Source organism: Mauremys reevesii, linkage group 20 (genome assembly GCF_016161935.1).
Source record: "Mauremys reevesii isolate NIE-2019 linkage group 20, ASM1616193v1, whole genome shotgun sequence".
Classification (NCBI taxonomy): Eukaryota; Metazoa; Chordata; order Testudines; family Geoemydidae; genus Mauremys; species Mauremys reevesii.
The window spans coordinates 90,883-117,367 of record NC_052642.1 but is presented as its reverse complement, the minus strand read 5'-3'; the positions used below and the strand labels follow the sequence as shown (position 1 = coordinate 117,367).

The 26,485-nt window shown below is 57.3% G+C and overlaps 1 protein-coding gene across 2 annotated transcripts in view; it reads right to left on the bottom strand.

The window, feature by feature from the left end:
* LIMK1 (LIM domain kinase 1) overlaps positions 1–16,514 on the bottom strand; it is a 40,291-nt gene extending 23,777 nt beyond the window's left edge. Inside the window, exons 1-2 of one of the 2 annotated variants that reach the window (XM_039508246.1) lie at positions 16,364–16,514; positions 13,615–13,711 (exon numbers count right to left, since the gene is read on the bottom strand). In XM_039508246.1, the coding sequence (XP_039364180.1) occupies positions 13,615–13,711; positions 16,364–16,421 (155 nt within the window). In that variant the 5' untranslated portion in view covers positions 16,422–16,514. Of the gene's footprint in view, positions 1–10,106; positions 10,329–13,614; positions 13,712–16,363 lie in introns of those variants that run through there. The other variant, XM_039508247.1, reaches the window with a different exon arrangement.
* Between the last annotated feature and the right edge of the window lie 9,971 nt (positions 16,515–26,485).

Genomic DNA, 26,485 nt, shown 5'->3' with positions numbered 1-26,485 from the left:
ATGAAAATATGTTAATGAATGTGAATACAATGTAACTGGAATATGCTTCATGCAAAAGGTCTCTTGTAAGGTATCATTACAAAGTTTATAATCCACTGAGTGTGGTCATTCTATCTGTATAAATGTACCACTCTAGTATCTGAAACTAGAAATATGAACTATAACCCTGAAGGCCTATTGTAGTTATGCAAAGTGTGGGCCATTAATGGTGGCTTGGAATGTTGATGGCTCCCATCAACCAGGACAATTGACTGTAGATGGCTCTGTTTGCTTGCAGGCCTTCCTGAGAGTCAGGCTGGGAGGAATGAAGGCTTGGGGGGGTCTCACAGGACATGTGACCACGTCACCTGGTACTGGAATCCATCTTAAACCTGGTGCTTTTCCATTTAGAAGAGGGGGTGGGGACCCGGAGAGACAAAAGATTCCTGCCTTGTGCCAAAGCTATATAAGGAGGTGGGACAGAACAAAGCGGGCTGCAGTCATGAGACATCCCCAAGCTACCACCTGAGCTGGAACAAGGGCTGTACCAGGGGAAAGGATTGGGCCCAGACTAGGAAGGTGTCTACAGTCTGTGAAAGAAACTTATGGAAACATCTCTGAGGGTGAGATTTTATCTGTTTATTTGGGGTTTGGATCCCATCTCACACAGACACCCCCATCTCTAGTTCCACACCTCCCCCGGCTCACACAGACACCCCCATCTCTATTTCCACACCTCCCCCAGCTCACAGACACCCCATCTCTAGTTCCATCCCATCCCCAGCTCACACAAACACCCCCATCTCTATTTCCACACCTCTCCCCAGCTCACACAGACAGCCCCATCTCCAGTTCCACACCTCCCCCCAGCTCACACAGACACCCCCATCTCTATTTCCACACCTCCCCAGCTCACACAGACACCCCCATCTCTATTTCCACACCTCCCCAGCTCACAGACACCCCATCTCTAGTTCCATCCCATCCCCATCTCACACAGACACCCCATCTCTATTTCCACCCTCCCCAGCTCACACAGACACCCCCATCTCTAGTTCCACACCTCCCCCAGCTCACACAGACACCCCCATCTCTAGTTCCATCCCGTCCCCCATCTCACACAGACACCCCCATCTCTAGTTCCACCCCTCCCCCCAGCTCACACAAACACCCCCATCTCTATTTCCACACCTCCCCCGGCTCACACAGACACCCCCATCTCTATTTCCCTACCTCCCCCCGGCTCACACAGACACCCCCATCTCTAGTTCCACACCTCCCCCCGGCTCACACAGACACCCCCATCTCTATTTCCACACCTCCCCCCAGCTCACACAGACACCCCCATCTCTAGTTCCACCCCTCCCCCTATTCACACAGACACCCCCATCTCTAGTTCCACCCCTCCCCTATTCACACAGACACCCCATCTCTAGTTCCACCCTCCCCTATTCACACAGACACCCCCATCTCTAGTTCCACCCCTCCCCCATTCACACACACCCCCATCTCTAATTCAGTCCAGGCTCTGCAGTTCACGTAGCCTCCCCTGGTGTCTAATTGTGGCTGAGCTCTGTAGTTCGGGTGACCACTATTGGTCTCTAATAGCGTCCCAGATTGGTAGCTCAGGTAGCCACTGCTGGTCTCTAACTGTGTCCTGTCTGTGTTGCCTGCAGATCCTCCGCTAATTCCAGCCGGGCGCCATGGCTGAGGGAGCCCTCCCTCGGAGATAAGTTCCCAGTGTGGTACCGCTGTGGGGCACTGGGAAGGCACTGGCTGTGTTTGGGTCACTACTTGCTCTTGATTTCTCCTGGTGTGGGGAGAAGAGGAAGCAGTGTCACAGAATCACATCCTGTTGCATGCGGGCCGCAATGCAGCAATGGATTTGTGCACATCACGTGCTGTCCAGCCACAGCCTGGGACCTGCCCCAGAGGGAAGTGGGGCCACAGCACGACAGCATCTCTCGTGTTAGCTGTACTTGGAGCTGGGAGCCCAGGCTGGTGCACGGGTTTGGCAGGTGGGCCAAGTGATCCACATCTGTGCCATCTCCCCCAGCCAATCAGTCCCAATTAGCTGCAGAGTAAGGGTGGTGAATGGTCGAGTTACCTCTGACGACGCTTGGGCCCAGCCTAGACTAGGAACGTACATGGGTTTAGCTACAGATGGGGTGTCTGTGTGAGCAGGTGATGGAGGAGAAGGGAACTGGATAGCAGTCTTGTGACCCCATTGGCCAGGATGCCACCCCCCAAGAGCTGCAGCTGTGCGAGCGAAACCCTGGGGTAGACAGCACTCGCTGGATGGAAGAATTCTTCTGTCAACCTAGCCGCTGCCTCTCCGGGCGGTGGCACGGGAGAACTCCTCCTAGCCACATAGGTCGCGTCTTCACTGAAGCACTCCACTGTGCCGCTGCAGCATTGTCAGTGCAGACACGCCCTCGCTGTGCCTCGCTGTATGTCGCACAGCTGGAACTTGTAAGGTACCAATGCCTGCGAACTGGATGGTAACATACTGTGGATCTCAGGGGTGACTGAACCCGGTGACAGTCTGAACAAAAAGAGCCTTCAATCATGCTTGTAGCTATTTCCATGGCTTTACGCTGACTCAACCGACATTCCAGGCGTCAGAGTAACACACAGACAGGTAATAGGCCTGGAATCTCAGGCCTGGGCTACACTAGGAATTTACATCCGTGTGAAAATATCTACACCCCCGAGAGACAGTCATATCACCTGAGCCTGGTACAGACAGCGTTAGGTAGATGGCAGAATTCTTCTATGGACCTAGCTACTGCCTCTCAGGACAAAATCCCTCCTGTCAGCCTAGGGAGTGTCTACACTGAAGCTTGGCAGCTGCACCGCTGTCATATGTGAAGTGCAGACGTAAGTGTACTCAATTTGTGGCGCAGTAGCAGCTAGGGCCCGAGTCAGGGATCAAGGCCTCGCTGCGCTAGGCACTGTACAAAGAGTCCCTGGCTGGTTCTCATCATTCACACTGCAGCACAGATCTGCCTGGCTCAGACTGTGCTCAGCAAGACATACCATCACGCCGTACAAGATGCATTAAAGAATGAGTTCCATGAGCAGCACTGTCTGCTCCCCCCCCCGGCAATGTGTCCTTAGGCCTGGCACAGCGCTCTGACTCACACTGCACTCACCGTAACGGTTTCCAGCTGCTGGAGACAAGCAGAACCCTTTGCTCCCTATGAACCCCCTGTCCCGGTGGGGAGGCCCCAGCTGCTGTGCTCTGTCTACAGCTCTCCATGCCCCCCCCCCCGGCCCCGCTAGCAGGTGCTGAGCTCGCTGGAAATGTCGGGACTGCACAGCACACATGAACAGTGCAATTCACGACAGCTCCAGCTGTATCCTGCTGGAACTCGGGCTCTGGCAGGACACTGCTGTGGAGAAGCTCACAGCATGGGAAGATCACTTTTTATATACCTGGTAGAAAAGCGGCATGCAGAAAAGTGGGGAGCATGTGGCTGGGAGAACTGTTCATGAGAGCTGTGAGGGGTAAGGATCATGGGGTATGGAGAGAAGTGGGCTGGAGCTGGGGCATTGGAGTGTCAGTGTGACACTGGAGTGGGGGGCAGTATAGAGAGTGAGGGGCAGGGGTTGTGGGCTAGGGTGGGGGGTATCAGTGTGGGACTGGAATTTGGGGGTGTGGGGATGGAGAGTGAGGGGTGGGGGTTGGGCTGTCAGTGTGGGGATGGAGGATAGGGTCAGGCATTGGGTTGCGGGTGTCAGTGTGGGGACAGAGGTTGTAGGATGTTGGTGTGGGGCTGGAGTGGGGGTAAGGAATGGAGAATGAGGGGCAGGAGTGCTGGGGGTGTTGGTGTGGGGCTGAGGGGGGGCAGGAATGGAGAGTAAAGAGCAGTGGGGCTGGGCTGTCAGTGTGGGGCTGGACGGGGGCAGAGAGGGAGAGTGAGGAGTGAATGGGGTGGGGCCCGAGTGGGGTGTGGGGTATGGAGAACGGGTGCTGAGGTGGTCGGTGTGGGGCTGGAGAGGGAGCAGGAGGGTTGGGGCTGTCGGTGTGGGGCTGGAGGAAGGTGGGATGGAGAGTGAGGTGCGGTGGGGCTGTCAATGTGGGGCTGGAGAGTGGAGAAGTGGGGCTGGGGCTGTTGGTGTGGGGCTGGCGGGGACAGGAATGGAGAGTGAAGGGTGGGGGCTGGAGCTCTAATGGAAAGTGGGGACAGGAATGGAGAGTGAGGAGTGGAGGGTGGGGCTGTTGGGGTGGGGATGGAAGGGGCGGGGATGGATAGTGAGGAGCAGTGGGGCTGGGGCTGTCGGTGTGGGGCTGGAAGGGGACAAGGATGGATAGTGAGGAGCAGTGGGGCTGGAGGAGGCTGAGGATGGAGAAGGGCGGGAGGGCTGGGCCTGTCAGTGTGGGGCTGTCGGGAGGCAGGGATGGAGAGTGAGGAGTGGGGTGGGGCTGTTGGGGTGGGTTTGGATGGGGGGGGGGATGGATAGTGAGGAGCAGTGGGGCTGGGGCTGTCAGTGTGGGGCTGGAAGGGGACAGGGATGGATAGTGAGGAGCAGTGGGGCTGGAGGAGGCTGAGGATGGAGAAGGGTGGGAGGGCTGGGCCTGTCAGTGTGGGGCTGTCGGGAGGCAGGGATGGAGAGTGAGGAGTGGGGGGGTGGGGCTGGAAGGGGGTGGGGCTGGATAGTGAGGAGCAGTGGGGCTGGGGCTGTCAGTGTGGAACTGGAGGAGGGGTGGGAGGGCTGGGGTGTCAGTGTGGGGCTCGAGGGGGTAGGCTAGAGAGTGGGGAGGGATAGCTCAGGGCAGGGCCGGTGGAAGGAAGTTTCACGCCCTAGGCGAAACTTCCACCTTGCGCCACCCCCCATCTAGCTAACCCAGCCCCCCACCCGGGGATCCCCCACCCCCCGCGGCAGCTAACCCCGCCTGGGCAGACTCTCACCACCCCTCCCCGTTGCAGCTAACCTCACCCAGGGGAGACTCGCAGCAGCTAACCCAGCCTGGGGAGACTCTCCTCCCCCACCCCCCGCGGCAGCTAACCCCACCTGGGGAGACTCCCCCCTCCCCCCGGGGCAACTAACCCCGCCCAGGGGAGACTCGGGGCAGCTAACCCCGGCTGGGCAGACTCCCACCCCGCGGCAGCTAACCCCACCTGGGGAGACTTCTTCCCCCCCGTGGCAGCTAACCTCACCCAGGGGAGACTCGCAGCACCTAACCCGGCCCGGGGAGCCCGCCCCAGCTCTCCTCCGCTGAGCACGCAGGCGCCGCTCTAATTCTCCTCCCCTCCCAGGCTTGAGCAGACTTAGAGCTGGGCCGTGTGCTCAGTGGAGGAGGCAGAGGGGAGGTGATCTGGGGCGGGGAGCGGTTCCCCTGTGCGCCCCCCCCCCATTACTGCGGGTGATCCTCCCCACGCCCTCCCCCCCAGCTCACCTCCTCCTCGCCTGAGCCGCCTTTTAGGTGCTCCCAACCACTAGGCACCCTAGGCAGCCGCCTAATTTGCCTAAATGGATTCAGCGGCCCTGGCTCAGTGGTTTGAGCAGTGTCCTGCTAAACCCGGGGCTGTGAGCTCAATCCCTGAGGGGCCACTTAGGGATCTGGGGTTTAAAAAAAAAATCTGTCTGGGGTTGGCCCTGCTTTGAGCGGGGGTGGGCCTAGATCCCTCCTGAGGCCCCTTCCAACCCTGAGATTCTGTGAGGGCGGAGCAGTGGGCCTGGGCTGTTGGAATGGGGCTGGAGGTAGCGTGAGACTGGAAAGGGGGGCGTGGGCGTGGTGGGGGGTGGGCCTGTCAGTGTGGGGATGTAGAGTGAAGAGTGGTGGGGGTCGGCCCCTAAAGGGGGCTTGAGAATGGAGGCCGTGGGCTATCAGAGGGGGTAGGAGGGCTGGGGCGGGAGGCAGGGATGGAGAGTGAGGAGCGGGGTGGAGAGGAGCAGGAATGTGAGGTGGGGTATGGGGTGGGAAGGCTGGGGCTGTGGGTGTGGGGCAGGGATGGAGAGTGAGGAGGGGTGGGGTATGGAGAATGGGGGCTGGGGGTCAGTGTGGAGCTGGAGGGGGTGGGGCTGGAGGGGCAGGGGTGCTAGGGGGAGGTGAGGTATGGAGAAGTGGGGCTGGAGAGGGGACAAGAATGAAGATTGAGGAGCAGTGGGGCTCTAGGGGGGCAGGCATCAAGACTGTGGGGCTGGAGGGGGAGCAGGAGGGCTGGGGCTTTTGGTGTGCAGTGGAAGAGGGCAGGGATGCAGAGTGAGGGGTGGGGGCTCTAGTGGGAGGCGGAGTATGGGGAGGGCTGGGGCTGTCGGTGTGGGGCTGTCCGGAGCAGGGATGCAGAGTGAGGAGCGGTGGGGCTGTCAGTGTGGGGCTGTCGGGGGCAGGGATGCAGAGTGAGGAGCTGTGGGGATGTCAGTGTGGGGCTGTAGGGGGGGCAGGGCTGCAGAGTGAGGAGCAGTGGGGCTGGGGCTGTCGGTGTGGGGCTGTCGGGGCAGGGATGCAGAGGAGCAGTGGGGCTGTAGGGGCAGGGATGCAGTGAGGAGCAGTGGGGCTGTCGGTGTGGGGCTGTAGGGGGCAGGGATGCAGAGGAGCAGTGGGGCTGTCGGTGTGGGCCTGTAGGGGGCAGGAATGCAGTGAGGAGCAATGGGGCTGTCGGTGTGGGGCTGGAGGGGCAGGGATGCAGAGAAGCAGTGGGGCTGTAGGGGCAGGGATGCAGAGGAGCAGTGGGGCTGGAGGGGGCAGGGATGCAGTGAGGAGCGGTGGGGCTGTAGGGGGGCAGGGATGCAGTGAGGAGCAGTGGGGCTGGAGGGGGGCAGGGATGCAGTAAGCAGCAGTGGGGATGTAGGGGCAGGGATGCAGAGGAGCAGTGGGGCTGTAGGGGCAGGGATGCAGAGTGAGGAGCGGTGGGGCTGTCGGTGTGGGGCTGTAGGGGCAGGGATGCGGTGTGGGGCTGTAGGGGCAGGGATGCAGTGAGGAGCGGTGGGGCTGTAGGGGCAGGGATGCAGAGGAGCTGTGGGGCTGTAGGGGGGGGGGATGCAGAGTGAGGAGCAGTGGGGCTGTCGGTGTGGGGCTGTAGGGGGCAGGGATGCAGTGAGGAGCGGTGGGGCTGGAGGGGGCAGGGATGCAGAGGAGCAGTGGGGCTGTAGCGGGGGCAGGGATGCAGTGAGGAGCGGTGGGGCTGTAGGGGGCAGGGATGCAGAGGAGCAGTGGGGCTGGAGGTGGGCAGGGATGCAGAGGGAGGAGCAGTGGGGCTGTCGGGGGGCAGGGATGCAGTGAGGAGCGGTGGGGCTGTCGGTGTGGGGCTGGAGGGGGCGGGGATGCCGAGTGAGGAGCGGTGGGGCTGTAGGGGCAGGGCTGCAGTGAGGAGCGGTGGGGCTGAAGGGGGCAGGGATGAAGAGGAGCAGTGGGGCTGTCTGGGGCGGGGATGCAGTGAGGAGCAGTGGGGCTGTAGGGGCCGGGATGCAGAGGAGCAGTGGGGCTGTAGCGGGGGCAGGGATGCAGTGAGGAGCGGTGGGGCTGTAGGGGCAGGGATGCAGAGGAGCAGTGGGGCTGGAGGGGCAGGGATGCAGTGAGGAGCTGTGGGGCTGGAGGGGGCTGCAGGGATGCAGAGTGAGGCGGTGGGCCTGGGGCTGTCGGTCTGGGGCTGTAGGGGCAGGGATGCAGAAGAGCAGTGGGGCTGTCGGGGGCAGGGATGCAGTGAGGAGCGGGGCTGTCGGGGTGGGGCTGTTGGGGGCGGGGAGGCAGAGTGAGGAGCGGTGGGGCTGTCGGTGTGGGGCTGTCGGGGCAGGGATGCAGAGGTGCGGTGGGGCTGTAGGGGGGGCAGGGATGCAGTGAGGAGCGGTGGGGCTGTCGGGGGCAGGGATGCAGTGAGGAGCGGTGGGGCTGGAGGGGGCAGGGATGCAGAGGAGCAGTGGGGCTGGAGGGGGCAGGGATGCAGAGAGGAGCTCTGGGGGTGTAGGGGCAGGGATGCAGAGTGAGGAGCGGTGGGGCTGGGGCTGTCGGGGGCAGGGATGCAGAGGAGCAGTGGGGCTGTAGGGGGCGGGAATGCAGAGTGAGGAGCGGTGGGGCTGTAGGGGGGGCAGGGATGCAGAGTGAGGAGCGGTGGGGCTGTCGGTCTGGGGCTGTAGGGGCAGGGATGCAGAAGAGCAGTGGGGCTGTCGGGGGGCAGGGATGCAGTGAGGAGCGGTGGGGCTGTTGGTGTGGGGCTGTAGGGGGCGGGAATGCAGAGTGAGGAGCGGTGGGGCTGTCGGTGTGGGGCTGTAGGGGGCGGGGATGCAGAGGAGCAGTGGGGCTGTAGGGGGCGGGGATGCAGAGTGAGGAGCGGTGGGGCTGTAGGGGCAGGGATGCAGAGTGAGGAGCAGTGGGGCTGTCGGTGTGGGGCTGTCGGGGGCAGGGATGCAGAGAGCAGTGGGGCTGTAGGGGGGCAGGGATGCAGAGTGAGGAGCAGTGGGGCTGTCGGGGGGCAGGGATGCAGTGAGGAGCGGTGGGGCTGGAGGGGGCGGGGAGGCAGAGGAGCAGTGGGGCTGTAGGGGGCGGGGATGCAGAGTGAGGAGCGGTGGGGCTGTAGGGGGGGCAGGGCTGCAGTGAGGAGCGGTGGGGCTGAAGGGGGCAGGGATGCAGAGGAGCAGTGGGGCTGTAGGGGGCGGGGATGCAGAGTGAGGAGCGGTGGGGATGCGGTCGCTTCTGCAGCCCCCTTTCTCCCCGCTCTGCCGGCACGTGGGTCGCATGTCAATCAGCAATGATGTCATTCCCCTGGCAGCCCCATTACGTCACCCCAGCCGGGAAGCCGCCCTCCAATTGCTTGAGTCAAACTCTCCCGGGAGGACGCTGACCAATGAGGACGCGCGTCCGGGCGCAACCCAGCTGCGTTAACCTTCGCAGTGCTGGCGTGGGAGCGGCCCTGCTCTCTGCACTGGGGGCTGCTGATGGTGCCCTGGGCACAGCCCCACCCCACCCCTGTCGCACCCTGTGGGCGGGCGGGTCACGCTCTCACCACCGGCCCTGGCCCTGCCGGAAGGGTGGGGACCCGGTGCAGCAGTGTTCTGGGTGCCCTGCACCTGGGCTAGGACCACAGACCCTGCCTGGGGCTTGTGCGCTCACAGACAGCTGCACAGTGTGTGCTCAGACATATAGCACCAGCGCACACACACTGTACAGATCTCAGTGGGAGAACCCACTCGCTAGGCTGCAGGAAGTTGCATAGGAAGAGATGAGTAATTCCAAGTCCTTTGGGGGTGATCTGTGATCCTGGGAGGGGTGCAGTGGCTGGGTCACTGAACATGGCAGCCTCTTGCCATGCTGCTTGGGCTCTCTCCGCTGAGGAGGTGCAAAGACCTTTGCTCTAGTCCCTGTGCAGCTCTGCTGGAGGGTGCAGTGATGGTGAGCATGTCCTCTAGCCCTGCTCACAGCAGGCAAACCCACCTGCCTTTGATCCACCCTGGCACTCCCACTGGCAGGGTGCAGTGTCCACTTGGCCCAAGTCAGATCCAGAGTAAGAACCCAGCTCACTCACCTGACTCCCCAACCCTTGCTCAGTCCAATAGACCCAGCATCCCTCCCCCAGCCATATAAGTCACTTCCTCTCATGGTGTCTCAGGTTCGCCATCTGATAAAGGAGATAACGACACACACCCCTAGACGAAGCAGCCAGCTTTGGAGCAGAGGGGTTTTCAGTTCCTCAGTGCTGGGGAGGGAGATATTTCACACAAAAACCACCAAAGTGTATAACAAGGTACCAAATGCTGCAACGCACCAAAAGGCCAATTCCCTCCAGCCGCAGCCCCCAGAAGGTTATCGGAATCTCACCATCACCCCCACCCTGCTCAGCTCCTCCACCTCCCACAGCTGGTGTGGTCTCAGCTGCCTGCTAACTGGGCGAGTGCAGGAGAAGCAGTGAGCAGGCTGTGAGGAGAGAGATGTGGGGGCAGCTGGGGGGAGGGAAGGGGACATTTCCTGCCACGGTTTCTATTTCCTCGGCAGTATGTCTCCAGGCACACTCCTTTCCCTTGGGATTGCTGCCTTCCCTCTATCCATGTCTTGGGCTGGGACCCCAGGGTGCTGTCCGGACTCCACCACAAACCGTCCCACGCTGTGGCCCCAAGCCCATGGTGATGCGGTGCCCCTAGCCACGGCAGAGGCTCAGGTGCGAGCCAGAGCAGCCCCACACACTTACTTGGCTCCAGCACTCAGGAAGCAGCTCTTCTTGAGCACAGCAGTCAGCATCCTCCGAACCAGAACGAGTCCGGCGCCGTGCGGGCCGCGCCTCAGTGAGCAGCTGGGGTGGTGGGGCCCTGCACTCAGCCGTGGGGGCGCCTCCCCCAGCTGGCCAGGGAGGCCCTGCACACACTTCTGTGGCTTCTAATTCCTACAGACACTTCAAAGAGCTGGAAGTATTAAGTGAGAGGGAGAGGAGGGACCAGGAACCCATGACATCATCCCCTCCTCCCCAGCCTGCTCCCCACAGCTCTGGCCTCAGTGACTCAGGGAAAGACACTAGCTCTCACTTCTCCCCACCCCCAGACCGCAGCCAGCAGCCTGAGGAGGAAAGGAAACCAGAGTTGTAATCACACAGGGACGGCGCTTCCTCAGTGACAGCCAGCAGCCTGCCCTGCATCAGCCATTGCTGCGCCTCCCCTGGGCTGGATCCTCATGGGGACTCACAGGCCTCCCCTCCGTAGGGCTGTGCAATGGCACTGCTGGTACACTCCTGCAAACACAACACCAGCCAACCTACTTGGCACCCCCACTGTTCCATGCATAACATCAGCACCACCGTGTGTAGCTTCACTGTCCAAATGGACATGGCCCTGTTGCCACCTGTACTCACCCTCCCACCTCTCTGCTCCCATTTGCGACAGCACTGTGCATGCACATGCCCTGCCTTCCAGCATCACAGCTCACCCCCGCCCACAAACTCGCCGTGTCCCTGCCAGTGCACCCAACCCCATTCGCGCATCCCTGCAGACGCATGCACACCCTCTGGCATGCAGATGCACAGGTGCACACCTGCCAAGTGCAGAGAGCCCTGGGGCACTCCTAGGGAACTGGGCTTTCCCAGCTCCACAGAGCCCTGCTGCGCTGCCAGCCCTGGGAAAGGTTGCACTTGCACTGGTGCTAGCAGCGATTCAGTGGCTGGCTGCGCTGCTGTCAACAAAGCTCCAGTGCAGCTGCCAGCATTAACCACTATGCTGTCTAACCCTGCTCACAGTGCCAGCACGAGGAGGGCACCATCACGACTTCCATCCCCAACTACCTGCCCCTCCCATCAGACTGACGAAGAAACACCTGCCGACCCCCTTGTCTGGGCAGAGGGGGCTTGGCTCTGTCCTGGCCCCAGTATGCCTAGCAGACTGCCCCCCACTCTGGGGACTCCAGCGCACAGGATGCGATGCACAATCCACCCCTTCTCTCTCTGGCTCAGGCTTAGCAGGCACACAGGCTAATGAGGAGCAGATGGCCCTGTTCACATGCTCTCCAGCTGCTGCTGCTATTAATGGCTGCCCAGTTGCAGTAGCGCATGGGGCTGTGGAGTGCAGAGAGCAGCCCAACTTCCCATGGAATCCAGGTCGCTCCCAGACAGGCTTCTTGCAGACACCACTGTGCCCCAGGGACAGGCCAAGGGGTCAGCTTGTTCTGCATTTGTACAGCACCTAGCACAATGGGGTCCTGGGCCATCTCAGGCTGCTAGGTGCTCCGGAAACACAAACAGTAATAATAATAATGAAGGGTGCCATCCTCACTCTGCCCGACAAAGCCCCCTGCTGGGAGGTGCCAGGGCAGAAATAGCAGGGAGCTCCCCCACAGCCAGCACTCCTGCCCTGCTCCCTGCAGTGCCCCCTGCAGGAAGAGGCCAGGACTGATGCAGCTGGGAGCTCTCCCACAATCAGAACTCTGCCCCCTCCCTACAGCGCCCCTGCTGGGAGAGGCTGGGACTGCAGTAGAATAGCAGGGAGATCCCTTCAAGCAAGCATTGGCACACAGAGTTCCAGTACGGTTTGGGTGGGTCGAGCTGAAGGCAGGTTGCAGCGAGAATGCCAGGGAGCTGGGCTCTCCCATTCTCCCAGGCTAGGGACACACTCCATGCTGTGTGCCAGGTGTCCGAGCCCTCCCTGGGGAATGACATTTATCTGTGTCAAGTATCAGAGGGGTAGCCGTGTTAGTCTGGTTCTGTAAAAGCAAAAAAGAATCCTGTGGCACCTTATAGACTAACAGACGTTTTGCAGCATGAGCTTTCGTGGGTGAATACCCACTTCTTCGGATGCAAGAGAAGAAGTGGGTATTCACCCACGAAAGCTCATGCTGCAAAACGTCTGTTAGTCTATAAGGTGCCACAGGATTCTTTGTTGCATTTATCTGTGCTGCAACCACAGACGTGAGGGGGCAGCACACGGGCAGGCCCTTTGAGAGGAACGGCTGGTAGCCTGCAGGCTCCTAGTGACAGGGAGTGCAGGGGCCCAGCCACACCATGCTCGCACTCTGGCAGCCGCTTCACCCCAGCTGCAGCAGCAAACGCCCCTTCACTCTGGCTGGCCTGTCCGAAAACCTGGCATGCCTGGCTCGGAGGACAGCCCTCTCGGACTGAGTGCTGGAGAGGCTTCAAGCCCCGCTCAGTGCACAGGGCTCCCACCTGCGGCCAGAACACAGTGCAGTCTGGGTGACATGACCAGTGCTGAGGGCTGGGAAGACGCCTACAGAGCAGGTGCTGAGGGGAGAGAGGAACCCAGGGACGCAAGCAAGAAACCAAAGCAGACGGCAAGGGCCACAGGCTGCTAGGGACCCAGAGCCCCAGCCCCAGCCGGCTCTGCTGGGCTGTGGGGAGAACTGCAGCCCATCCTGGGAATGCCCCACCCCAAGTCTAATGGCTGGCTGGGACCAGGGCCCTTAACCAAGGGAGTTGTGTGCCAGAGGGGCATTGCACGTGTGTGTGTGTATCTGTGCAGGACATTTGTGTGTGTGTATCTGTGCAGGACATGGACTGTGTGTCTGTGTGTGTGTGTATCTGTGCAGGACATGGACTGTGTGTGTGTATCTGTGCAGGACATGGACTGTGTGTCTGTGTGTGTGTGTATATCTGTGCAGGACATGGACTGTGTGTCTGTGTGTGTGTATATCTGTGCAGGACATGGACGGGGTGTGTGTGTGTGTGTATCTGTGCAGGACATGGACTCTGTGTGTGTGTATATCTGTGCAAGGCATGGACTGTGTGTGTGTGTATCTGTGCAGGACATGGACTGTGTGTGTGTGCGTATCTGTGCAGGACATTGTGTGTGTGTGTGTGTGTGTGTGTGCAGGACATGGACGGGGTGTGTGTGTGTGTATCTGTGCAGGACATGGACTCTGTGTGTGTATCTGTGCAGGACATGGACGGGGTGTGTGTGTGTGTGTGTATCTGTGCAGGACATGGACGGGGTGTGTGTGTGTGTGTGTGTGTGTGTGTGTGTGTGTGTGTGTATCTGTGCAGGACATGGACTCTGTGTGTGTATCTCTGCAGGACATGGACGGTGTGTGTGTGTGTGTGTATCTGTGCAGGACATTGTGTGTGTGTGTACACATGCGGCCACCTTGACCGGGAGGTGACACCAGTGTCTGTCCCTAGACTTCTAGCCTTGGCCAGTCGTGGCAGGCCCAGCGCTGGGGAGCGCAGGCAGGAGAGCTCCATGCCTGCCCCGCGTGGCTCCTACCTGAAGCAGTCGGCATGCCAGTCAGCGTTCAGGGCCTGGAGGTATTGCCCATCGTAGATACTGTGGCCACAGCTCGCACATACAGGCAGGTCGCTTCCTGCAGGGCACAGAAGAGGCACAGGCTGTTGCACCCCCAGGCGAGGGCACAGCCAGCCCCGGCAGAGCCAGTCTGGCTTGGGGAGCTCTGAGGGCCCTTCTCCCGTGGAAGCCCAGCACCTAATTTCACCTACATGCATTGAGGCAACTATGGAGAGAGACATGCGTAGCAGTGGGAGCTGGTGGTAAAGGGACAGGACAGGGCAGCAGGACTCCTGACTTAGGGGGATATAGAACATCCCTTCCCTGCTCTGTGCCTCAGTTTCCCCAATCAATGAAAGGGGAATGTGACGTAGCGACTGCCTGGCAGGCTATGCAGCAGCATGGTCTGGTGGGTGTGCAGGATACGGCGAGCCTTGGTGGACTGGCACCGGAAACGGGCACTCAGTTCCACAGGCCCCTGTGCGAGAAGCACCGAAACTGCTACAGAGCAGGAACAACTAGGCTGGGCACATCCCCCGTCACACCTGAGAGCCCCCAGCCCACCCGCCACCGGGACCCATCCCCTTCTCCACAGGGCCTGCACTGACCTTCCCCCACTCCCACCTACCCAACACCAGGACTCACAGTAACTCTGAGCCTCCTCCCCCCATCACATGGACTCGCACTGACACTCACCCCCGCCACACACACCCCACCATCCTGTCACTGCAACACCTACTGACCCTGACTCCCCTCCCCCACTGGAATTGCAGTGACCCTGACGCCCCTCCCCCACTGGGACCCACACTAACCCTGCCCCCTGCCCCCACTGGGACCTGCATGGACTCTGATCCCCATCCCCCAGACCCACACAGGCTCTGACCCCCCCACCCCCACTCGGACCCACGCTGACCCTGCCCCCCCATCTCTGGGCCTCTGGCCCGGGGGAGGCGCAGCACAAGCCAGGCCTGGCCATGCTCTCCCAGGCGCTCCCCGCTCACCTTGCCTGTACTTATTGATCCCCTGCTGGCAGGGGCCCCACACCAGCCACAGCCAGAGCTGCCCCCTCCTGTGCCCATGGCCTCTGCTGGCAGGGCAGAGCAGGGCTGGGGCAGAGTCACATCGGGGGAAAGGCACTGGGCGCGTGGTGTCTGGCAGGGGTCAGGACCTGGCCTGGGCCAGCTTGGGGCCCTGGGGAGCGGTGGGCTCCCTGGGGGTGCCAGCACTGCCCTGCGTGCCCACGACTGCCGCTCTGTCTCCTCTGACTGGCAGGGGCAGGAAGAGCCAGTGCAGAGCTCAGGGGAGAAAGCAGTGGAGGCCGCTGGTTGGGGGAAGGTGCGGGTGGGGAGCCCTGCTAGCCCTGAGGGTGCATGAGTGGGTGAGGGCAGGTTGTCAGGGAGATGCTGTGAGGCAGGTGACTTGCTGTGGAGGGGAAGAGCAAAGTGCATGAGGAGGAAGGAAGGGGGAGGTGAGGATAGGATGAGGCATGGAGGGTGAGGAGGGTGAAAGCAGGACCTGGGCAGCCAGGACCGTGGGGGAGGGGAGGGCAAGATAAGGGGGTAGAGGATAAGGTATGGAGGAGGGAGGGAGGAGATGTGGGGTGACAAGAAGATGGGGGGCAGGTCATCAGGCTGAGTGTGCAGGGTGTCAGTGGGCGCAGGGGGCCCGCCCATGGTGAGCCAGGAACCGCTCCCCAGTTGTCAGAGAGAGGCCCCCAGGACTGAGTCACGGACGGGCGCAGGGAGCCCGGCTCCGCGGGGGGTGGAAGCAGAATGGCTGGAAAGCGGAGCTGCAGGTGGCAGTAAGGTGATAGGCGGCATGGAGAGGGGCCATGCGCTGCTGTGGGAGGCAGGGCAGCCAGGACAAGAGGATCATCTAGGCCAGGCCAGGGTCTGCTCCCCACTGCGTTGGGAGCCATGGCCCCAGCCAAGGGGCTGTGACAGGCCACGCCCCGAAATGCTGAACCCCCAGCAGCCAGGGCCAGGGAACAGCTGGCAAACGGCATTGCAAGGGGCTGGGAGCAGGGTGACCAGATGCCCTGATTTTATGGGGACAGTCCTGATATTTGGGGCTTTGTGTTATATAAGTGCCTTTTACCCCCACCCCCATCCCCATTTTTCACACTTGCTGTCTGGCCAGCCTAGCTGGGAGGAAGGGAGCTTTGATGGGAGGGTTTAGGTGACCCCGGAGGGCCAGAGAAAGGCCCCTGAGAATAGGAAGCGCCTCCTGGCTGCAGGAGTGTGTGCAGTGAGATGGGAACCCCGAGCCCGGGGGCTGCCTCACTGCAGGAGCAGCCTCTGGGGGCCCCTCAGCCCAGGGCGAAGCGCTGGCCACCAGCCTGCCCGCAGGCCTCCCCTGTATCACAGAGGGGCCGCCGGGCCGGGTACCCCAAGTCGCGTCAGGGGGAGCCCCCCCTGCACCTGCCCAGCGACGTGTCAGAGCCCTGGGCTCCCACCCGTCCACACCCACTGCACCAGGGGAAGCGATTCGCTCAAGGTCACGGCGAGTCCCTGCGGGCTGCGAGCGGAACCCAGGAGTTCGGGCTCCCGGGTGCCCCTGCGCCAAGCGCTGGGCCAGGCTTCCCCCCGCGGGGGAGCCCCCGGCCGGGCAGTGGCCGGAGCGGGCCGGGCTGGGAGAGCAGCCCGGCCGGGGGCCGTCCCTGCTCGGCCCCGGCTGGCGGGGCTCCCGCATCTGCAGAGGCAGCGCAGCGGCCCCAGCCCGCGCTACGAACCTTCGTCCTCTCCCATAGGCTCGTCCCTCCAGGTGCAGCAGAGGAGCATCAACCTCATCCACCCCGCCGGCTGGCCCTGGGCACGACCCGGCGCCGGGCTCCGCCGCCTGCTCCGGCTCGGGGCGCGTCTGGCTCGCAGGCAGCGAAAGGGGCAGGGCTGCGATGGATGCTCCGCGGGAGCACAGGGGCTGGCCGACCGCACGGCATCCCTGGGAAAGCGGCAGCGAGAGCCGCGGCCCTGCAGGCGGGGGAGCGGGGGCAGGAGCGGGGAGCCAGGCCGGGCCGAGTCCTGTGGCTCCCAGTGCACCCGCCTGCCTCCCATTAACCCTTACACAGCGCGGCCCCGCTCCTGGCGCTCCCAGCCGCGGTGACACTGAGCAGGGGTCCCGCTCCAGGGGGGCTCTGGGCGGCTGCAAAGGTGTCAGAAGTTGGTCCAGTAACAGATATTCCCGCCTCTCCAAGACCCCGGGACCCACAGCTACACCAGCATTGCCGGCTAGTGTGGGGCTGGGTCCCCTCATTGTCACTGACTGCGTGACCCTGGGTGAGTTGTTTTACCCTCCCGGGTGCACATTCTCACCTCATTGCCAGTGTGCATTTGGATCCGGGTCCACCCTTCTCTGCTAGATTGCAGAGCCCATTAGTCAATACTGGTCCCCCACCTAGGTCCTCACCAGGGCCGCCCAGAGGATTCCGGGGGCCCGGGGTCTTCGGCAGCGGGGGGCCCTTCCATTCCGGGACCTGCTGCCGAAGTGCCCCGAAGACCCCCCCCGCCACCGAATTACCGCCGAAGCAGGACCCGCCGCCGAAGTGCAGCCCGGTGTTTGGCGGTAATTTGGCGGCGTGGGCCCCCCGCCGCGGGTCTTCGGGGCACTTCGGCGGCGGGTCCTGGAACGGAAGGGCCCCCCGCCGCCGAATTACCGCCGAAGACTGAGCTGAACTTTGGCGGTGGGTCCCGCTCCGTCTTGGGCGGTAATTCGCCAGTGGGGGGTCCTTCCGCCCCTGAGCGGAAGGACCCCCACCGGTGAAGACCGGGAGCGGAAGAAGCTCCTGCGCCCGGCCCCGCAAGAGTTTTCCGGCCCCCCCGGAGGGAGTGAAGGACCCCGCTCCAGGGGCCCCGAAAAACTCTGGTGGGGGCCCCTGTGGGGCTCGGGGCCTGGGGCAAATTGCCCCTCTTGCCCCCCCCTCTGGGCAGCCCTGGTCCTCACAGACTGTAATCAAGTTGCCCCTTATGTTAAATAGCTCAAGCTGCTTGAGTCTCTCACTGCAAGGCAGGTTTCTAGTCTTCTAATCATTCTCATGGCTCTTCTCTGAACCCGCTCCATTTAGCAACATTCTTTGTGACGTCTGGACTCCAGAACTGGACTCCAGTGGATTCCAGCAGTGTCAAATACAGAGGTGAAATCCTCTCTCTGCTGCTACTTGTGATTCCCCTGTTTATACATCCAAAGATCGCATTAGCTCTTTAGGCCACAGCATAGCACTGAGAGCTCATGTTCAGCAGATTATCCACCATGACTCCCAAGTCCGTTTCGGAGTCTCTGCTTCCCAGGATGGAGCCCACCCCGATAGTATGTCCATCATTCTATATACTACCTTTGCATTTAGCCGTATTAAAATGCACATTGTTTTTTTGCACCCAGCTTACCATGTGATCGACATCGCTCTGTATCAGTGATCTGTCCTCTTTGTTATTTACAACTCCCCCAATGTTTGTGTCATCTGCAAACGTTATCGGCAATGATTTTATGTTCTCTTCCAGGTCATTGATAACATAGAGCCAACAACTGATCCCTATGGAACCACACTGGAATCACACCTGCTCAGTGACAATTCCCCGTTTACAGTTACATTTTGAGACAGTTTTTAATCCATTTAATGTGTGCTGTGTTAATTTTATATTGTTCTAGTTTTTTATTCATGTCATGTGGTTCCAAGTGAAATGCCTGAGGTCTAAGTATATTATGTCAACACTATTCCTTCATCAAGCAAACTTGTCATCTCATGGGGAGCTGAGGGACAGAAAACTTAAGTGATGGCCTAGGATCACAAGGGAGTTGGTAGCAGGATAGGGAATTGATCATAGTTTGCTGTTCAGGCCTTGGTCACCGGCTTAACCACTGGACCATCTGTTCTCTCTTTATGACCCTCCCTTTTGCTGTAACGCAGGCCATAGAATTTCATGCAGGAATTCCTACATCCATAAGTCCGGCCATACTGGGTCAGACCGAAGGTCCATCTAGCTCAGTGTCCTGTTTTCCAGGAGTGGCCAATGCCAGGTGCCCCAGAGGGAAAGAACAGAACAGGGCAATTATTGGGTGATCCATCCCCTGTCGCCAGTGATGAGCTGCCAAAATCTTAAGAACTGGTTCCCTACCGGGTCTTCAGCAGCACATCGGTGGCGGGTCCTTCACTCGCTCCGGGTCTTCAGCGGCACATCGGCGGCGGGTCCTTCACTCGCTCCAGGTCTTCAGCGGCACGTCGGCGGCGGGTCCTTCACTCGCTCCAGGTCTTCAGCGGCACGTCGGCGGCGGGTCCTTCACTCGCTCCAGGTCTTCAGCGGCACGTCGGCGGCGGGTCCTTCACTCGCTCCGGGTCTTCAGCGGCACGTCGGCGGCGGGTCCTTCACTCGCTCCAGGTCTTCAGCGGCACGTCGGCGGCGGGTCCTTCACTCGCTCCGGGTCTTCAGCGGCACGTCGGCGGCGGGTCCTTCACTCGCTCCGGGTCTTCAGCGGCACGTCGGCGGCGGGTCCTTCAGTTCCGCCGAAGACCCGAAGCAAGTGAAGGACCCACCGCTGAAGTGACGCCGAAGACCCGGTAGGGAACCGCCCGGTGAGTACAAGCCCCACATGCCTCTCAAAACAGCCTGTTCCCCCGCCCATGTCCTGCCCCCGACTGCCCCCCTCAGAACCAGCAACCTATCAACCCCTCCCACTCCTTGTCCCCTGACCACCTCCTCCCGAGACCCCCACCCTAACTGTCCCCCAGGATCCCACTCCTACCCAACTCAGCCCGCTCCCTGTCCTCTGCCCCGACTCCATCCACCACCACCCCGACAGACCCCCGGAAGTCCCACGCCTACCCAACCTCCCCGTTCCCCGTCCCCTGACCAGCCCCCCAAAACCTCCGCCCCGTCCGACCGCTCCCTGCCCCTTATCCAACCCCTCCTCCCAACTCCAGCCCGGCCCCCTTACCATGCTGCTCAGGGCAGCGTGTGTGGATGCCGTGCAGCCCACTGGAGCTCGCAGCCCCACCTCCTTACCATGCCGCTCAGAGCGGCAGGAGCTGCAAAGCTGCCAAGCAGCGGTCCAGAGCGCTGGCGGCCTGGCACGCTGAGGCTCTGCGAGAGGGGGGAAGGCAGGGGAGGGGCCAGGGGAGCCTCCCCAGCTGGGAATTCAGGCAGGATGTGGCCCGTGGGCTGGAGTTTGCCCACCCCTTTAACAACCGGTTCGAAACCGGCTTTTAAATTTAACAACCGGTTCGCACGAACTGGTGCGAACTAGCTCCAGCTCACCACTGCCTGTCGCCCATTGCCAGCTTCTGGCAAACAGAGGCTAGGGACACCATCCCTGCCCATCCTGGCTAATAGCCACTGATGGACCTATGCTCCATGAATTTATCTAGTCCTTTTTTGAACCCTGTTATAGTCTTGGCCTTCACAACATCTCTGGCAAAATTCCACAGGTTGACTGTGTGTTGTGTGAAGAAATGCTTCCTTTTGTTTCTTTTAAACCTAATGCCTGTTAATTTCATTTGCTGACCCCTAGTTCTTGTGTTATGAGGAGTAAATAACACTTCCTTATTTACTTTCTCCACACCAGCCATGATTTTATAGACCTCTATCATATCCCCCCTTAGTCTCTTCTCCAAGCTGAAAAGTCATAAGAACATAAGAAAGGCCGTACCGGGTCAGACCAAAGGTCCATCTAGCCCAGTATCTGTCTACCGACAGTGGCAATGCCAGGTGCCCCAGAGGGAGTGAACCTAACAGGCAATGATCAAGTGATCTCTCTCCTGCCATCCATCTCCATCCTCTGACGAACAGAGGCTAGGGACACCATTCTTACCCATCCTGGCTAATAGCCATTTATGGACTTAGCCACCATGAATTTATCCAGTCCCCTTTTAAACATTGTTATAGTCCTAGCCTTCACAACCTCCTCAGGTAAGGAGTTCCACAAGTTGACTGTGCACTGCGTGAAGAAGAACTTCCTTTTATTTGTTTTAAACCTGCTGCCTATTAATTTCATTTGGTGACCCCTAGTTCTTGTATTATGGGAATAAGTAAATAACTTTTCCTTATCCACTTTCTCAACATCACTCATGATTTTATATACCTCTATCATGTCCCCCCTTAGTCTTCTCTTTTCCAAACTGAAGAGTCCTAGCCTCTTTAATCTTTCCTCATATGGGACCCTCTCTAAACCCCTAATCATTTTAGTTGCCCTTTTCTGAACCTTTTCTAGTGCTAGAATATCTTTTTTGAGGTGAGGAGACCACATCTGTACACAGTATTCGAGATGTGGGCGTACCATGGATTTATATAAGGGCAATAATATATTCTCAGTCTTATTCTCTATCCCCTTTTTAATGATTCCTAACATCCTGTTTGCTTTTTTGACCGCCTCTGCACACTGCGTGGACATCTTCAGAGAACTATCCACGATAACTCCAAGATCTTTTTCCTGACTCGTTGTAGCTAAATTAGCCCCCATCATGTTGTATGTATAGTTGGGGTTATTTTTTCCAATGTGCATTACTTTACATTTATCCACATTAAATTTCATTTGCCATTTTGTTGCCCAATCACTTAGTTTTGTGAGATCTTTTTGAAGTTCTTCACAATCTGCTTTGGTCTTAACTATCTTGAGTAGTTTAGTATCATCTGCAAACTTTGCCACCTCATTGTTTACCTTTCTCCAGATCATTTATGAATAAATTGAATAGGATTGGTCCTAGGACTGACCCTGGGGAACACCACTAGTTACCCCTCTCCATTCTGAGAATTTACCATTAATTCCTACCCTTTGTTCCCTGTCCTTTAACCAGTTCTCAATCCATGAAAGGACCTTTCCTTTTATCCCATGACAGCTTAATTTACGTAAGAGCCTTTGGTGAGGACCTTGTCAAAGGCTTTCTGGAAATCTAAGTACACTATGTCCACGGATCCCCTTGTCCACATGTTTGTTGACCCCTTCAAAGAACTCTAATAGATTAGTAAGACACGATTTCCCTTTACAGAAACCATGTTGACTATTGCTCAACAGTTTATGTTTTTCTATGTGTCTGACAATTTTATTCTTTACTATTGTTTCAACTAATTTGCCCGGTACTGACGTTAGACTTACCGGTCTGTAATTGCCGGGATCACCCCTAGAGCCCTTTTTAAATATTGGCGTTACATTAGCTAACTTCCAGTCATTGGGTACCGAAGCCGATTTAAAGGACAGGTTACAAACCTTAGTTAATAGTTCCGCAACTTCACATTTGAGTTCTTTCAGAACTCTTGGGTGAATGCCATCTGGTCCCGGTGACTTGTTAATGTTGAGTTTATCAATTAATTCCAACACTTCCTCTAGTGACACTTCAATCTGTGACAGTTCCTCAGATTTGTCACCTACAAAAGCCAGCACAGGTTTGGGAATCTCCCTAACATCCTCAGCCGTGAAGACTGAAGCAAAGAATCCATTTAGTTTCTCCGCAATGACTTTATCATCTTTAAGCGCTCCTTTTGTATTTTCATCATCAAGGGGCCCCACTGGTTGTTTAGCAGGCTTCCTGCTTCTGATGTACTTAAAAAACATTTTGTTATTACCTTTGGAGTTTTTGGCTAGCTGTTCTTCAAACTCCTCTTTGGCTTTTCTTATTACACTCTTGCACTTAAGTTGGCAGTGTTTGTGCTCCTTTCTATTTGCCTCACTAGGATTTGACTTCCACTTTTTAAAGTCTTTTTATCTCTCACTGCTTCTTTTACATGGTTGTTAAGCCACGGTGGCTCTTTTTTAGTTCTTTTACTGTTTTTCTTAATTTGGGGTATACATTGAAATTGGGCCTCTATTATGGTGTCTTTAAAAAGGGCCCATGCAACTTGCAGGGATTTCACTTTAGTCACTGTACCTTTTAAGTTTTGTCTAACTAACCCCCTCATTTTTGTATAGTTCCCCCTTTTGAAATTAAAGGCCACAGTGTTGGGCAGTTGAGATGTTCTTCCCACCACAGGGATGTTGAATGCTATTGTATTATGGTCACTATTTCCAAGCGGACCTCCTATAGTTACCTCTTGGACCAGCTCCTGCGCTCCACTCAGGATTAAATCTAGAGTCGCCTCTCCCCTTGTGGGTTCCCGTACCAGCTGCTCCATGAAGCAGTCATTTAAAGTATCGAGAAATTTTATCTCTGCATTTCGTCCTGAAGTGAAATGTTCCCAGTCAATATGGGGATAATTGAAATCCCCCACTATTATTGGGTTCTTAATTTTGATAGCCTCTCTAATTTCCCTTAGCATTTCATTATCACTATTACTGTCCTGGTCAGGTGGTCGATAATAGATCCCTACTGTTATATTTTTACTAGAGCATGAAATTTCTATCCATAGAGACTCTATGGAACCTGTGGATTCGCTTAAGATTTTTACTTCATTTGAATCTACACTTTCTTTAACATATAGTGCCACTCCTCCCCCTGTACGGCCTGTTCTGTCCTTCCGATATATTTTGTACCCCGGAATGATTGTGTCCCATTGATTGCTCTCAGTCCACCAGGTTTCTATGATGCCTATTATATCTATATCCTCCTTTATCACAAGGCACTCTAGTTCACCCATCTTATTATTTAGACTTCTGGCATTTGTGTACAAGCACTTTAAAAACTTGTCCCTGTTTATTAGCCTGCCTTTTTCTGATGTGCCAGATTCTTTTTTATGTGACTGTTTATCATCTGATCCGGCCCTTACATTATACTTCTCATTCCTCTGCTCCTGACTATAACCTGGAGATTCTCTATCATCAGACTCTCCCCTAAGAGAAGTCTGTGTCCGATCCACACGCTCCTCTGCAGCAGTCGGCTTTCCCCCATCTCCTAGTTTAAAAACTGCTCTACAACCTTTTTAATGTTTAGTGCCAGCAGTCTGGTTCCACTTTGGTTTAGGTGGAGCCCATCTCTCCTGTATAGGCTCCTCCCATCCCAGAAGTTTCCCCAGTTCCTAATGAACGTGAACCCCTCCTCTCTACACCATCGTCTCATCCACGCATTGAGACTCTGAAGCTCTGCCTGCCTACCTGGCCCTGCGCGTGGAACTGGGAGCATTTCTGAAAATGCCACCATAGAGGTCCTGGATTTCAGTCTCTTCCCTAGCAGCCTAAATTTGGCTTCCAGGACATCTCTCCTATCCTTCCCTATGTCATTGGTACCTACATGTACCACGACCACCGGCTCCTCCCCAGCACTACACATAAGTCTATCTAGATGCCTCGAGAGATCCGCAATCTTCGCACCAGTCTTATTAATCTCTCCTCATATGGAAGCTGTTCCATACCCCTAATCATTTTTGTTGCCCTTTTCTGTAACTTTTCCAATTCCAATATATCTTTTTTGAGATGGGGCGACCACATCTGCACGCAGTATTCAAGGTGTGGGTGTACCATGGATTGATTTACAGGCAACATGATATTTTCTGTCTTATTATTAATCCCTTTTTCTTAATGATTCCCAACATTCTGTTTGCTTTTTTGACTGCTGCTGCACATTGAGTGGCTGTTTTCATAGAATATCCCCGGTGACTCCAAGATCTCTTTCTTGACGGGTAACAGCTAATTTAGACCCCATCATTTTATATGTAGCCCAATAACTTCTGGTTGAGCTAGAGTGTATCTTCAGACACCTGAGTTTGATTTAATGACTTCAGAGGAGGCCAGCCCCCAACACGCTGAGCTCTTTGGATTGTGGGTGCAGCACCCTTTTGAACGTTTGGTCCAGCGGCTGCAGATTGGCCAGCGTTTGAACAGCTCACTGGCTCTCAGCATTGGGTTTGACAGAGGGCTGCCCCGGGCATGCTCACAGGTCAGGTAGAGTCACAGTAGAACACATAGGGTCTGTCTACACTACGAAATTAGGTCGAATTTATAGAAGTCGTTTTTTCAGAAATGGGCAGACTGTGTCCACAGTACAGAGGCTAGCGTCCACTTCCGGAGCGTTGCACTGTGGGTAGCTGTGAGTAGCTATCCCACAGTTCCCGCAGTCTCTGCTGCCCGTTGGAATTCTGGGTTCAGATCCCAATGCCTGATGGGGCAAAAACAGTGTCTCAGGTGGTTCTGGGTACATGTTGTCAGACCCCCCTCTCCCTCCCTCCCTCCCTCCATGAAAGCAACAGCAGACAATGGTTTTGCGCCTTTTTTCCTGGGTTACCTGAGCAGATGCCATACCAGGGCAAGCATGGAGCCCACACAGCTGACCGTCACTGTACATCTCCTGGGTGCTGGCAGACATGGGACTGCATTGCTACACAGCAGCAGCTCCTTGCCTTTTGGCAGCAGATGATGCGTTATGACTGGTAGTCCTCGTCATATTTCTGGATGCTCTTTTAACCAACCTTGGTGAGGTCAGTCACGGGCGCCTGGGCAGACTTCTTCTGCTGAGCACCCAGGAGACGACAATGGCTAGCAGTCGTAATGCAGCATTTTCTGCCAAGCACCCAGGAGCAGACAATGGCTAGCAGTCAAACTGCACCGTCTGCTTCCACCCTAAAGATGTAAAAGCTAGATGGAGTGGATCAAAGCAAGAAATAGACCCGATGTGTTTTGTATTCATTTGCTTCCTCCCGCCCTCTGTGAAATCAACAGCCTGCTAAACCCAGGGTTTTAAGTTTGATCCTTGAGGGGGCCATTCTGTGTGACAGTTGTTTGTGTTTCTCCTTGATGCAAAGCCACCCCCTTTGTGGACTGTAATTCCCTGTAAGCCATGTCGTCAGTCCCCCCTTCCTCCATCAGAGCAGACAATCATTTCGTGCCTTTTTTCAGCCCAGACGCCATAGCACTGGGATCATGGAGCCCGCTCAGATCACTGTGGCAATTATGAGCACTGTAAACACCACACGCAGTATCCTGGAGTATATGCAGAACCAGAACCTGCCAAAGCAAAACCAGGCCAGGAGGCAACAGCAGCGCGGTGATGAGAGTGATGAGGACATAGACATGGACATAGATTTCTTGCAAAGTACGTGCAGGTTCATGCTGTGGAACGCCGCTTCTGGGCCCGGGAAATAAGCACAGACTAGTGGGACCTCATAGTGTTGCAGGTCTGGGACAATTCCCAGTGGCTGAGAAACTTTCGCCTGCGTAAGGGCACTTTCATGGAACTTTGTGGCTTGCTTTCCCCTGCCCTGAAGCGCCAGAATACCAAGATGAGAACAGCCCTCACAGTTGAGAAGCGAGTGGTGATAGCCCTGTGGAAGCTTGCAACACCAGACAGCTACTGGTCAGTCGGGAATCAATTTGGAGTGGGCAAATCTACTGTGGGGGCTGCTGTGATCCAAGTATCCCACGCAATAAAAGAGCTGCTGATATCAAGGGTAGTGACTCTGGGAAATGTGCAGGTCATAGTGGATGACTTTGCTGCAATGGGATTCCCTAACTGTGGTGGGGCGATAGATGGAACCCATATCCCTATCTTGGCACCGGAGCACCAAGCCAGCGAGTACATAAACCGCAAAGGGTAGTTTTCAATGCTGCTGCAAGCACTGGTGGATCACAAGGGACGTTTCACCAACATCAACATGGGATGGCTGGGAAGGGTTCATGACGCTTGCGTCTTCAGGAACACTACTCTGTTTAAACGGCTGCAGCAAGGGATTTACTTCCCAAACTAGAAAATAACAGTTGGGGATGTTGAAATGCCTATAGTTATCCTTGGGGACCCAGCCTACCCCTTGATGCCATGGGTCATGAAGTCATACACAGGCAGCCTGGACAGTAGTCAGGAGCTGTTCAACTATAGGCTGAGCAAGTGCAGAATGGTGGTAGAATGTGCATTTGGACGTTTAAAAGCGCGCTGGCGCAGTTTACTGACTCGGTTAGACCTCAGTGAAACCAATATTCCCATTGTTATTGTTGCTTGCTGTGTGCTCCA